At 43.6% G+C, this 12258-nt stretch overlaps 1 protein-coding gene across 8 annotated transcripts in view; it reads left to right on the top strand.

The window, feature by feature from the left end:
* LOC106588628 (receptor-type tyrosine-protein phosphatase U) overlaps positions 1-12258 on the top strand; it is a 283302-nt gene that overhangs the window by 105029 nt on the left and 166015 nt on the right. For all 8 annotated transcript variants that reach the window (XM_045709315.2, XM_045709322.2, XM_045709317.2 and 5 more), the window contains exon 2: positions 9279-9407. In XM_045709315.2, the coding sequence (XP_045565271.2) occupies positions 9279-9407 (129 nt within the window). The remainder of the gene's footprint in view (positions 1-9278; positions 9408-12258) is intronic.

The raw sequence follows: 12258 nt of genomic DNA, 5'->3' as shown, positions 1-12258 counted from the left end.
CAAGTGATGCGTTGTGCAGACCTCACTACCCTCTGGAGAGCCTTACAGTTGTGGGCGGAGCAGTAGCCGTACCAGGCGGTGATACAGCCCGACAGAATGCTCTCGATTGTGCATCTGTAAAAGTTTGTGAGTGTTTTTGGTGACAAGCCAAGCTTCTCCCTCCTGAGGTTGAAGAGGCGCTGTTGCACCTTCTTCACCACGCTCTCTGTGTGGGTGGACCATTTCAGTTTGTCCCTGATGTATACACCGAGGATCTTGTTTTAAGATTATGTTTGTTAAAGTCCCCAGCTACAATAAATGCAGCCTCAGGATATATGGTTTCCAGTTTACATAGAGTCCAATGAAGATCTTTCAGGGCTGTTGAGGTGTCTGCTTGGGGGGGGGGATACATGACTGTGATTATAATCGAAGAGTGGCTGTACCGACTCTGATAACATATCCCGAGTGAGCCAAGTTTCTCTGTGAAACAGAGAAAGTTACAATCTCTGATGTCTCTCTGGAAGGCAACCCTTGCTTCAATTTTGTTTACCTTGTTGTCAAGAGACTGGACATTGGCGAGTAGTATACTCGGGAGTGGTGAGCAATGTGCCCGTCTATGGAGCCTGACCAGAAGACCGCTCCATCTGCCCCTTCTGTGGCGCTGTTGTTTTGGGTTGCCTACTGGGATCCGATCCATTGTCCTGGGTGGTGGTCCAAACAGAGGATCCGCTTCGGGAAAGACGTATTCCTGGTCATAATGTTGGTAAGTTGACGTTGCTATTATATCCAATAGTTATTTCCGGCTGTATGTAATAAGACTTATTTCCTGGGGTTACAATGTAAGAAATAATACATACAAAAAAACAAAATGCTGCATAGTTTCCTAAGAACGCGAAGTGAGACGACAATCTCTGTCGGCGCCATGTGTGTGACGCCATGTGTGTCGTTGTTCAAACACACCGAGACAGTTGTGAAGAGGGCACGACAACACCTTTTCCCCATCAGGAGACTGAAAAGATTTGGTATGGGTCCCCAGATCCTTAAAAATTCCTACAGCTGCACCATCGAGATCATCCTGACCGGTTGCATCACCGCCTGGTATGGCATCTGACCGTAAGGCACTACAAAGAGTAGTGGTGCTGCCCAGTACATCACTGGGGGCAAGCTTCCTGACATCCAGGACCTATATACTAGACAGTGTCAGAGGAAGGCTAAAAACATTGTCAAAGACACCAGTCACCCAAGTCATAGACTTGCTACCGCAAGGCAAGCGGTACCAGAGCGCCAAGTCTGGGACGAAAAGGCTCTGTAACAGCTTCTACCCCCAAGCCATAAGACTGCTGAGCAATTAATCAAATGGCCACCCAGACTATTTACATTATAGTTATGTAATTTAAAAAAAAACTCTAGTTTATATAGTAAATATTTCCTTAACTCTATTTCTTGAACTGTATTATTGGTTAAGGGCTTGTAAGTAAGCATTTCACAGTAAGGTCTACACCTGTTGTATTCGGCACATGTGACAAATACAATTTTATTTCATTTGAAGTAACAGACACATCTCAACATCAACTGTTCAGAGGAAAATTGCTGCAAAGAAACCACTTCCAAGGACACCAATTTTAAGAAGAGACTTGCTCGGGCAAGAAACATGAGCAATGGATGTTAGACCGGTGGAACTCTGTCCTTTGGTCTGATGAGTCCAAATTTGAGATTTTTGGTTCCAACCGCTGTGTCTTTGTGAGATGCAAAGTAGGTGAACGAATGATCTCTGCATGTGTAGTTTCCACCGTGAAGCATGGAGGAGGAGGTGTGATGGTGTGGGGTGCTTTGCTGGTGACACTGTCAGTGATTTATTTAGAATTCAAGGCACACTTAAGCAGTATGGCTACCACAGCATTCTGCAGCAATACGCCATTCCATCTGGTTTGCGCTTAGTGGGACTATCATTTGTTTTTCTACAGGACAATGACCCAACACACCTGTGTAAGGGCTATTTGACTAAGAAGGAGAGTGATGTAGTCCAGTATCAGATGACCTGGCCTCCACAATCACCCGACCTCCACCCAATTGAGATGGTTTGGGATGAGTTGGACCGCAGAGAGAATGAAAAGCAGCCAACAAGTGCTCAGCATATGTGGGTACTCCTTCAAGACTGTTGGAAAATCATTCCAGGTGAATCTGGTTGAGAGAATGAATATATTTTGATTTGTTTAACCTCTCTAGGGCAGGCGGGACGAATTCGTCCCACCTACGTAACAGCCAGTTGAATCCTGTGGCGCGATTTTCAAATACCTTAAAAATCCTATTACTTCAATTTCTCAAACATATGACTATTTTACAGCTATTTAAAGACAAGACTCTCGTTAATCTAACCACACTGTCCGATTTCAAAAAGGCTTTACAACGAAAGCAAAACATTAGATTATGTCAGCAGAGTACCAAGCCAGAAATAATCAGACACCCATTTTTCAAGCTAGCATATAATGTCACAAAAACCCAGAAGACAGCTAAATGCAGCACTAACCTTTGATGATCTTCATCAGATGACACACCTAGGACATTATGTTATACAATACATGCATGTTTTGTTCAATCAAGTTCATATTTATATCAAAAAACAGCTTTCTACATTAGCATGTGACGTTCAGAACTAGCATACCCCCCGCAAACTTCCGGGGAATTTACTAACAATTTACTAAATTACTCACGATAAACGTTCACAAAAAGCATAACAATTTATTTCAAGAATTATAGATACAGAACTCCTCTATGCACTCGATATGTCCGATTTTAAAATCGCTTTTTGGTGAAAGCACATTTTGCAATATTCTAAGTACATAGCCCAGCCATCACGGGCTAGCTATTTAGACAACCGGCAAGTTTAGCCTTCACCAAAATCAGATTTACTATTATAAAAGTTTGATTACCTTTTGTTGTCTTCGTCAGAATGCACTCCCAGGACTGCTACTTGAATAACAAATGTTGGTTTGGTCCAAAGTAATCCATCGTTATATCCAAATAGCGGCGTTTTGTTCGTGCGTCCCAGACACTATCCGAAATGGTAAATCAGGGTCGTGCGCATGGCGCAATTCGTGACAAAAAAAATCTAAATATTCCAATACCGTACTTCGAAGCATGTCAACCGCTGTTTCAAATCAATTTTTATGCAATTTATCTTGTAAAAAAGCGATAATATTCCGACCGGGAATCTCCTTTTCGGCAAACAGAGGAAAAAACACAAAGACGGGGGCGGCCAGTGCACGCGCCTAAGCCCACAGTCCCTTGATCGGCCACTTGAGAAAGGCGATAATGTGTTTCAGCCTGGGGCTGAAATGACGACATTCAGGTTTTTCCCGGGCTCTGAGAGCCTATTGGAGCCGTGGGAAGTGTCACGTTACCGCAGAGATCCTTTGTAATTGAATGAGATGTCAAAGAAAGACAATAAATGGTCAGACAGGCCACTTCCTGTAAAGGAATCTCTCAGGTTTTGACCTGCCATTTGAGTTCTGTTATACTCACAGACACCATTCAAACAGTTTTAGAAACTTTGGAGTGTTTTCTATCCAAAGCCAATAATTATATGCATATTCTAGTTACTGGGCAGAAGTAGTAACCAGATTAAATCGGGTACGTTTTTTATCCATCCGTGTCAATACTGCCCCCTAGCCCTAACAGGTTAACACTTTTTTGGTTACTATATGATTCCATATGTGTTATTTAATAGTTTTGATGTCTTCACTATTATTCTATAATGTAGAAAATAGTAAAAATAAAGACAAACCTTGAATGAGAAGGTGTGTCCAAACTTTTGACTAGTACTGTATGTATCACTTTCTGTCCATCCCATCCTGTCAACTTCCTCCTGTCCTCTACTTTGTCTTCTCTTCTTCTCCTCTCCTGCCTTTGAAGAGTTGTGTTTAGAAGGTGGCCAGTTTAATACAGCTGGTTAGTTCTATATTTGCCCAAGCTTTCCAGTATATATAGGGCTGGGATGATTCAGTTGATGGTTATTTTAAGTTTTTCAATAAGCGTACTGTAGATACACAATATGGTGGGTGCTGAAATGTGAAAGCAGTGAAAGAGATAGGGATAGCAAATTGGAATTTCATATGTTTTATTATGTAGTAAAAATTTGAATTTTGTAGGGATTGGATGGTACATTTGATTCTAGTTGATATGCCACTGGTGGCGTGGAGTTATATGTCATCACAGATGGCAGCGATCGGTGCGTCCTTCAGTCTCTGGTCCTGAGGCAGTCATTAAGTTGAAATAACCAATGTCCTTTGAGATCAATCATTCCCGATTGAGTGTTTTAGTTATTCACATTTGTAGTTAGAGTCACATTTGTTTTAACAGGATTATAAACTGTTGCCAGGAAACCGTGGGTGGGGGGGGGTGGGGGGGGGGAGTTAGAGGAAGAGGTAAGGAAGCTTCAGGGTTTAGTGTTTTATCTACAGGGTCTACAAGCTGGGGATGTTGTTCAACATTTTGCCTCTCGTAACTTTAAAGTTCAGAGGCATCTTTTCCTACAGACTTATTTGTATTCATACGGCGTTGTTCTCTCTCTCTCTCTCTCTCTCTCGCTACTACCTCCAAGACATGTCAGTAGCGACAGCTAGGGGCTTAATTTATTTATTTTGGGCCCTGTCCTACCATGTAAATGGTAGCCCCATCGGTGTGTGATTCAATGTTTTCAATCTGTATGTTTACAACCTGATCTGTGTGTGTGTGTGTTTGTGTATGTGTGTGTGAGTGTGTGGCCGTGTGCTATCTGTTCAATTAGCTAAAGACTAATGGCTGCCACATGGGGAGAGAATGGCACTTTGGTTGCTGTTGTCTCTGGACAGTTTAAACATCAGAAAGTGCTCTGCTGTCACAGCTCAGGCTAAGACCCAGATGTAGACACAGGAGGCGGATAGTATGAGTCTCAGAGTTTATTACAATACAAGGGGCAGGCAATCGTTAGGTCAAGGAAGGCAAAGAATCGTAATCCAAATCAGAGTCAGGCAGGTACAGGACGGCAGGCAGGTTCAGGGTCAGGACAGGCAGAAAGGTCAGAACTGGGAAGACTAGAAAAAGCAAAAACTAGAGTATAGGAACACGCTGGTAGGACTTGACGGGACAAGACAAACTGGCAACAAACAGAAAACGCAGGTATAAATAAACAAGAGGTAATAGGAGACACCTGGTGGGGGTTGGAAACAATCACAAGACAGGTGAAACAGATCAGGGTGTGACAGTTGCGTCTGGTCTGTTTTCTGTTATTAGTAAACACACATTCATAATTTATTGTTACAAACCTTTCCACTGTAAATTTTAGCAGAAATTACAGAAGTTTGTCATAATTTTGTTCACGTGAATATTTAATTAGATTACTCGTCTCAGACACACACACACACACACACACACACACACACACACACACCACACACACACACACACACACACACACACACACACACACACACACACACACACCTTAGATACCTACAAATGCACATGACTGTTCTAATTGCATGGGCTTGGCCCATGAAAAGCTCATTTGGGCACAGAGGAATGTGTGTGTGTGTAGCAGTTGAGCATAGGAAGGATGAGTTAATGAGGGAATTCAGTGGAACGTATCTGATGATGGTGACATTCTCTTCCTGAAACCAAGCAAGTCGTCCTCCATGGAGGAGAAACTTTGTTTAAGGCTAAGCCATGGGTAATGCCTTCCCTCTCCTCCTCGTCTTCCTCTCAATTTCTCCTCTCCTCCCCCTCTACTCTTCCTCTCCACAGCCTGAGCAGCGGATGGCTAGCACAACAACCAGCAATTAATCTGCTTACACACCCGGAAACACACAGCTCACTGGCGGATACAGGGAGGAGGGGACTAGGGGAAAAGGGGATGAGGGCAGGGACAGGGAGGAGATTGGGAGGGGGGGGGGGGGGGGGGGGGGGGGGTACGTGTTAGTCAGCTGGAAGAAAAGGGGGAAAGTAGTCCCCAAATTAGCAGACGGCGTCTCCCTTAAAGACCAGAGGAGAAAGAGAAACTGTCTTGGTTGTTTATTGCAAAGCGAATGCTTTCTGCCAGCCTGCTGTTTCAAACAGGAGAAAAGTTAGTCCAAATTAAAAAAGAAAACAGATGGGTTTCCCAAACAGAACACAAAAGAGAACAGCGGGCGACTGGTGTGTGCGTGTACGTGTGTTTCAGCCAGCTAGGTGGGATGCCTTTTAAGCAGGGCCTGGCATGGAGTCAGAGTGGCTCTTTAACACGAGTCCTGTTCAGTGTTCTGCTCCTGCCAAGGCCTAATATGATCAGTTAGCACGATGGCAGCACGATGGTGTAGCCGGGGGACAGCCTGCTTCCTTCCTCCTCTGGGTACATTGACTTCAATACAAATCCTAGGAGGCTCATCGTTCCCACCCCCTTCCATAGACTTACACAGTAATTATGACAACTACCAGAGGAGGTCCTCCAGCCCATCAGAGCTCTTGCAACATGTCCACCCAATCAAAGGATCAGGAATTAATTTAGTACTGAAAGCATAAGCTACAGCTAGCTTGCACTGCAGTGTATAAAATGTGGTGAGTAGTTGACTCAAAGAGAGAGAAAAACAATAGTTTAACAGTTTTTAATAAATTCATATCTTCGAAAATGAAGGAGAAGCAAGAGAGGAATAGAGAGAGAGAGAGAGAGAGAGAGAGAGAGATTGTCATTTTTTTCTCACTTTCTTTCACCTTCAGTTTCACTTAACGTTACTTAGCTAGCAAATGCAGCTAGATAGTTTACCCTACTGAAACACCCAGCTCTATCATAATGATGCTATGTTAGCTAGCTGGCTTTGACTTCCAACATAACACTGGAACTCTTCCAAGTCAAAGTAATACCAAAATCTTACCAATTGCCACCGGGGCCCGCCAGTGTAACTGCTAACTGACTGTTCACTAACGTTACTGCATGATTGTTGCGAGTTTACTAACGCGTTAGTTCTATTAGCTATGCTGACTATGACATTACTTTAGCTAATATTGAGACAACGATGGAGGTTGTTGGTAGATGTTTCGCTTGGATAATTAGAGTATCATGTAGTAGTCTAAACTGCTGTTACATTGAACTGGGTGAATGGAATATGAATGCCAGTCATCTAATATGCTGTAATAGAAGGCCAAAAATGTCCTCATCTTAAACGGCACTGACCACCACTGCTGTGCACAATATGTCATGTTATGTATTGTCCATTATTTGGGCATAGTAGATATGCAGCGTTTAGCGATTGTGTTTCATGTAGGACCATTGTGTTCTCAGTTATTATGTAGCTGCTGGCTTTAAAGCCTGTGGTTGATATGATTAGAGCTGAGAGAGGGTACTATGAATTGGGATGATGAGCTTGACAGGGTGGTAAAGGTCACCTTCACTCACTGTCTGGCTGAGAGCCCCCCCGTGCACACACGCACCCTCCCCGCCATCCCCATCAGCTGTGATGGTGCCACGACCTCCCTACTCTGGCACCACCGCCACCGCCTGTCATCTCAGCCCTATTTCAGTGACCTGTAGCTGGCCTGCTATTTTCACACCACAGGGCTAATGGGGCCAAATGAACATGGCTCTTTCCCAAATGGCACCCTATTCCCTATGAGCCCTGGTCAAAAGTAGTGCACTATATAGGGTGCCATTTGGGATGCAGCACATTGATTCCCCAGGGGAAAATGAACAGGAGGACAAAAGAGGTACACTCAGCCAGACCTGGTCATGGGGCTCCTACACTCAGCCAGACCCTGTCGCCATGCTGCAATGCCACCCAGACTACCACTATTACATGCTATTTGAACAGAAAATATGGCTTTTAGCTGGTCGAAGTCTACAGTTTTTTGATGTAGGCATTTAATAGTCTGCCTGTGATGATGTCATGTGAGTGCCCATAGTGGCAGTGCTGCTGTTGTCCCTCTAATAGAGCTCATTATTCATTGTGTCTTTGAGAACAATTTTCTCTTACACTTTCCAAAGAAAACAGTAAAGCTACGTGGTATGGATTTTCTTTGTCATTTCATTGATCCCCTCAAAAAAGTGGTACCCAAACAAAAACAAACTCAGAAATATTCATTTTTTTCAGTTATTTACTGTATGTACACTACATGACCAAAAGTATGTGGACACCTGCTTGACGAACATCTCATTCCATTATCATGGGCATTCATATGGAGTTGGTCCCCCCTTTTCTGCTATAACAGCCATCACTCTTCTGGGAAGGCTTTCTGCTAGATGTTGGAACATTGCTGTGGGGACTTGCTTCCATTCATCCACAAGAACATTACTGATGTTGGGTGATTAGACCTGGCTCGCAGTCAGCGTTCCAATTCCTCCCAAAGGTGTTAGATGGGGTTGAGGTCAGGGCTCTCTGCAGGCCAGTCAAGTTCTTCCACACCGATCTCAACAAACCATTTCTGTTTGGACCTCACTTTGTGCACAGGGGCCTTGTCATCTCCAAACTGTTGCTACAAAGTTGGAAGCACAGAGTCATCTAGAATCTCATTGTATGCTGTGGCGTTAAGAATTCCCTTCACTGGAAGGCCTAGCCTAGCCCGAACCATGAAAAACAGCCCCAGACCATTATTCTTTCTCCACCAAAATGTACAGTTGGCACTAGGCATTGGGGCAGGTAGCCAGATTAGTCCTTCAGACTGCCTGATGGTGAAGCGTGATTCATCACTCCAGAGAACGCGTTTCCACTGCTCCAGAGTCCACTCCAGCCGACGCTTGGCATTGCGCATGGTGATCTTAGGCTTGTTTGCGGCTGCTCTGCCATGGTAACCCATTTAATGAAGCTCCCGACTAACAGTTCTTGTTCTAACGTTGTTTCCAGAGGCAGTCTGGAACTTGGGAGTGAGTGTTGCAACCGAGGGTTTGTATGCCCTACGCACTTCAGCACTCAGCGGAACCGTTCTGGGATCTTGTATGGCCTACCACTTCGCGGCTGAGTCATTGTTTCCACTTCACAATAACAGCACTTACAATTGACCGGGGCAGCTCTTCAGTAATGGCAATGTTTGTCTTTGGAGATTGAATGGCTGTGTGCTCGATTTTATCCACCTTTCAGCAACGGGTGGGGCTGAAATAGCCAATTGAACAAATTTGAAGGGGTGTCCACATACTTTTGTATATGTAGTGTATATTCTTCTAGCTTGAATAGCAGGGCAATAGACTTTGACCCACAATGACTGTTTGAGTTTTAAGTTGGTTGAACGCAATGGTAAATTATTTCTTCACTATTGATGCCTTCTAATCACCACTTCCCCTCTCTTTCTTTCCCCTACAGCTGGCTGTACCTTTGACGAGGACTCCGACCCTGGGCTGTGTGAGTACAAGCAGGGACAGGAGGACGACTTTGACTGGCAGCTGATGAGGACATACAACTGGCCACACACTGCCCCAGACCTGCTGCGAGGTAAATCTCAACGCTGTTCCAATGTGGTTTATAACCTTAGGTCTTCATCTTCATATATTTCTGATTCATTTTAATTTCTGATGTACGTTTTAGCAAAGGATCCCAGAAACTCTATCCCCTTGTCCAAATGCACACTTCACAGTGCCACAGCCATACGCTTTGTTATGGATTATTGGGACAGTTGGACTATGTTGTTTGAGCCTAGGGCTGTGGCGGTCATGACATTTTGTCAGCTGGTTATTGTCATGCAAAAGACTGCTGGTCTCATGGTAATTGACCATTAATTAACATAAACAACTTTAGCATCTCCAGGCCACATATACAAGCCGCATACAAGCTGCTGATGTGTTCCTTTGGAACATCTACATTTAAAACGTCTAATAAATCAATGTGATGTACACCATCACAATAAATCCATGATTTATTTTAGTCATGACAGGAAAAGGAGCAACACCTTCTCACCATTAAAAGTCAGGTCTAATGTAACGAATTATTACGTGCGCATATAAAGTGGCTATGTTGAGCGTAAAAGTGATCTTTTGAAACAGGTCCTATAAGCTAGATTTAGAGTTATTTGGCAGCTTCAGTTGTGAACGATACAAAACATTAGAATGTCTTAGAAATCAAAATATGGGCTACATGGTGCAACTATTGGCTACTGTTGTGCTCTGTTCCTTGCCTCAGGCTGCACAGCTGTTCTCTCATCAAGTGATCATATTTTCACCCATCAGACTATTCTCAATTTAATCTTGTCTTTACTAATATATCAAATTTGTTTTAGAATGGCCCATGATCAAATGGGCAGGAACAAGGGTAGAGGAAAAAAGACATGTCATCATATACTCGAATAGCGAATGGAAGCTTCTCGCTTTCCTGACGGTCCTTTTTTCAATTATGCTGGAAAGGGCTACTTCGGTTTTACAGCAGAGCTGTGCTTAATATGAGCAGCTACTGAAATAAATATAAGAACACTTATTGCACTTTATGCATCAAGCACTGTTTGAGGAACTGCTCGACAGATGGAATTCCACAAAAACTGTATGGCATGGGCTCGCCAACCTTGTTCCTCCACCTACCCAGTGCTTAATTTGGGAAACCAAGTGAAATCTGTTAGGAAAAATCAATATTAACATGTTTTCGCAACAAAACATATTTCAATAAACTGTTCTCAGCCTGTCTGCGCGCTCAAGAACTGAATAAAGGAAAGGTAATGTGTCAGCCTACTAATTATGAAAATACAAAAAATGCCCAATTACTAGGCTATTCAAAATCACTTACAAATTCACTATAATTGTAAGCTAACTGTAAGCCGCCCTGCACAATCAATGAACCAACAGCATCACTTACACTTGTGGATATACATTTTGGAGCATAATATCATTTTATTTGTATTTTTATTTCACCTTTATTTATCCAGGTTGGTCAGCTGAGAACAAGTTCTCATTTACAACTGTGACCTGGCCAAGATAAAGCAAAGCAGTGCGACAAAAACAACAACACAGAGTTACACATAAACAAATGTACAATCAATAACACAGTAGAAAAATCTATGTACAGTGTGTGCAAATGTAGAAGAGTGAGGCAATAAATAGGCCATAGAGGCAAAATAATTACAATTTAGCATTAACACTGGAGTGATAGATGTGCAGATGACGATGTGCAAGTAGAGATACTGGGGTGCAAAAGCGCAAGAGGATAAGTAACAATATAGGAATGAGGTAGTTGGTTGTGCTATTTACAGATTGGCTGTGTACAGGTACAGTGATCGGTAAGCTGCTCAGACAGCTTAAAGTTAGAGAAGGAGATATAAGACTCCAACTTCAGTGATTTTTGCAATTCGTTCCAGTCATTGGCAGCAGAGAACTGGAAGGAAAGGCGGCGAAAGGTAGTGTTGGCTTTGGGGATGACCAGTGAAATGTACATGCTGGAGCGCGTGCTACGGGTGGGTGTTGCTATGGTACCAGTGAGCTGAGATTAAGCGGGGCTTTACCTAGCAGAGACTTATAGATGACCTGGAGCAAGTGGGTTCGGCGACAAATATGTATTGAGGGCCAGCCAACGAGAGCATACAGGTCGCAGTGGTGGGTAGTATATGGGGATTTGGTGACAAAATGGATGGCACTGTGATAGACTACATCCAGTTTGCTGGGTAGGGTGTTGGAGGCTATTTTGTAAATGACATCGCCAAAGTCAAGGATCAGTAGGATAGTCAGTTTTACGAGGGTATGGTGGGCAGCATGAGTGAAGGAGGCTTTGTTGCGAAATAGGAAGCCAATTCCAGATTTAATTTTGTATTGGAGATGCTTAATGTGAGTCTGGAAGGAGAGTTTACAGTCTAAGCAGACACCTAGGTATTTGTAGTTGTCCACATATTCTAAGTAAGAACCGTCCAGAGTGGTGATGGATGGTCGGGCGGGAGGGTGCGGGCAGCAATCGGTTGAAGAGCATGCACTTAGTTTTACTTGCATTTAAAAGCAGTTGGAGGCCACGGAAGGATTGTTGTATGGCATTGAAGCTCGTTTGGAGGTTTGTTAGCACAGTGTCGAAAGAAGGGCCAGATATATACAGAATGGTGTCGTCTGCGTAGAGGTGGATCAGAGAATCACCAGCAGCAAAAGCGACGTCATTGATATTTACAGAGAAAAGAGTCGGCCCGAGAATTGAACCCTGTGGTACCCCCATAGAGACTTCCAGAGGTCCGGACAACAAGCCCTCCAACAGGCCCGCCGTAATCCAGTCCATCCAGTATGCATAATAATACAGTCCACACTCAAAGGCGATTACACACATTTGTTAACATTTTGCGTATAGGCCAATTTTGGTTCAGGCTTTGATTGAGCCTAATTTAGTA

The sequence above is a fragment of the Salmo salar genome, chromosome 27, assembly GCF_965601325.2.
Source record: "Salmo salar chromosome 27, fSalSal1, whole genome shotgun sequence".
Taxonomy (NCBI): domain Eukaryota; kingdom Metazoa; phylum Chordata; class Actinopteri; order Salmoniformes; family Salmonidae; genus Salmo; species Salmo salar.
Note: the sequence above shows the minus strand (reverse complement) of the source record. Positions and strands in the feature narration are given on the sequence as shown.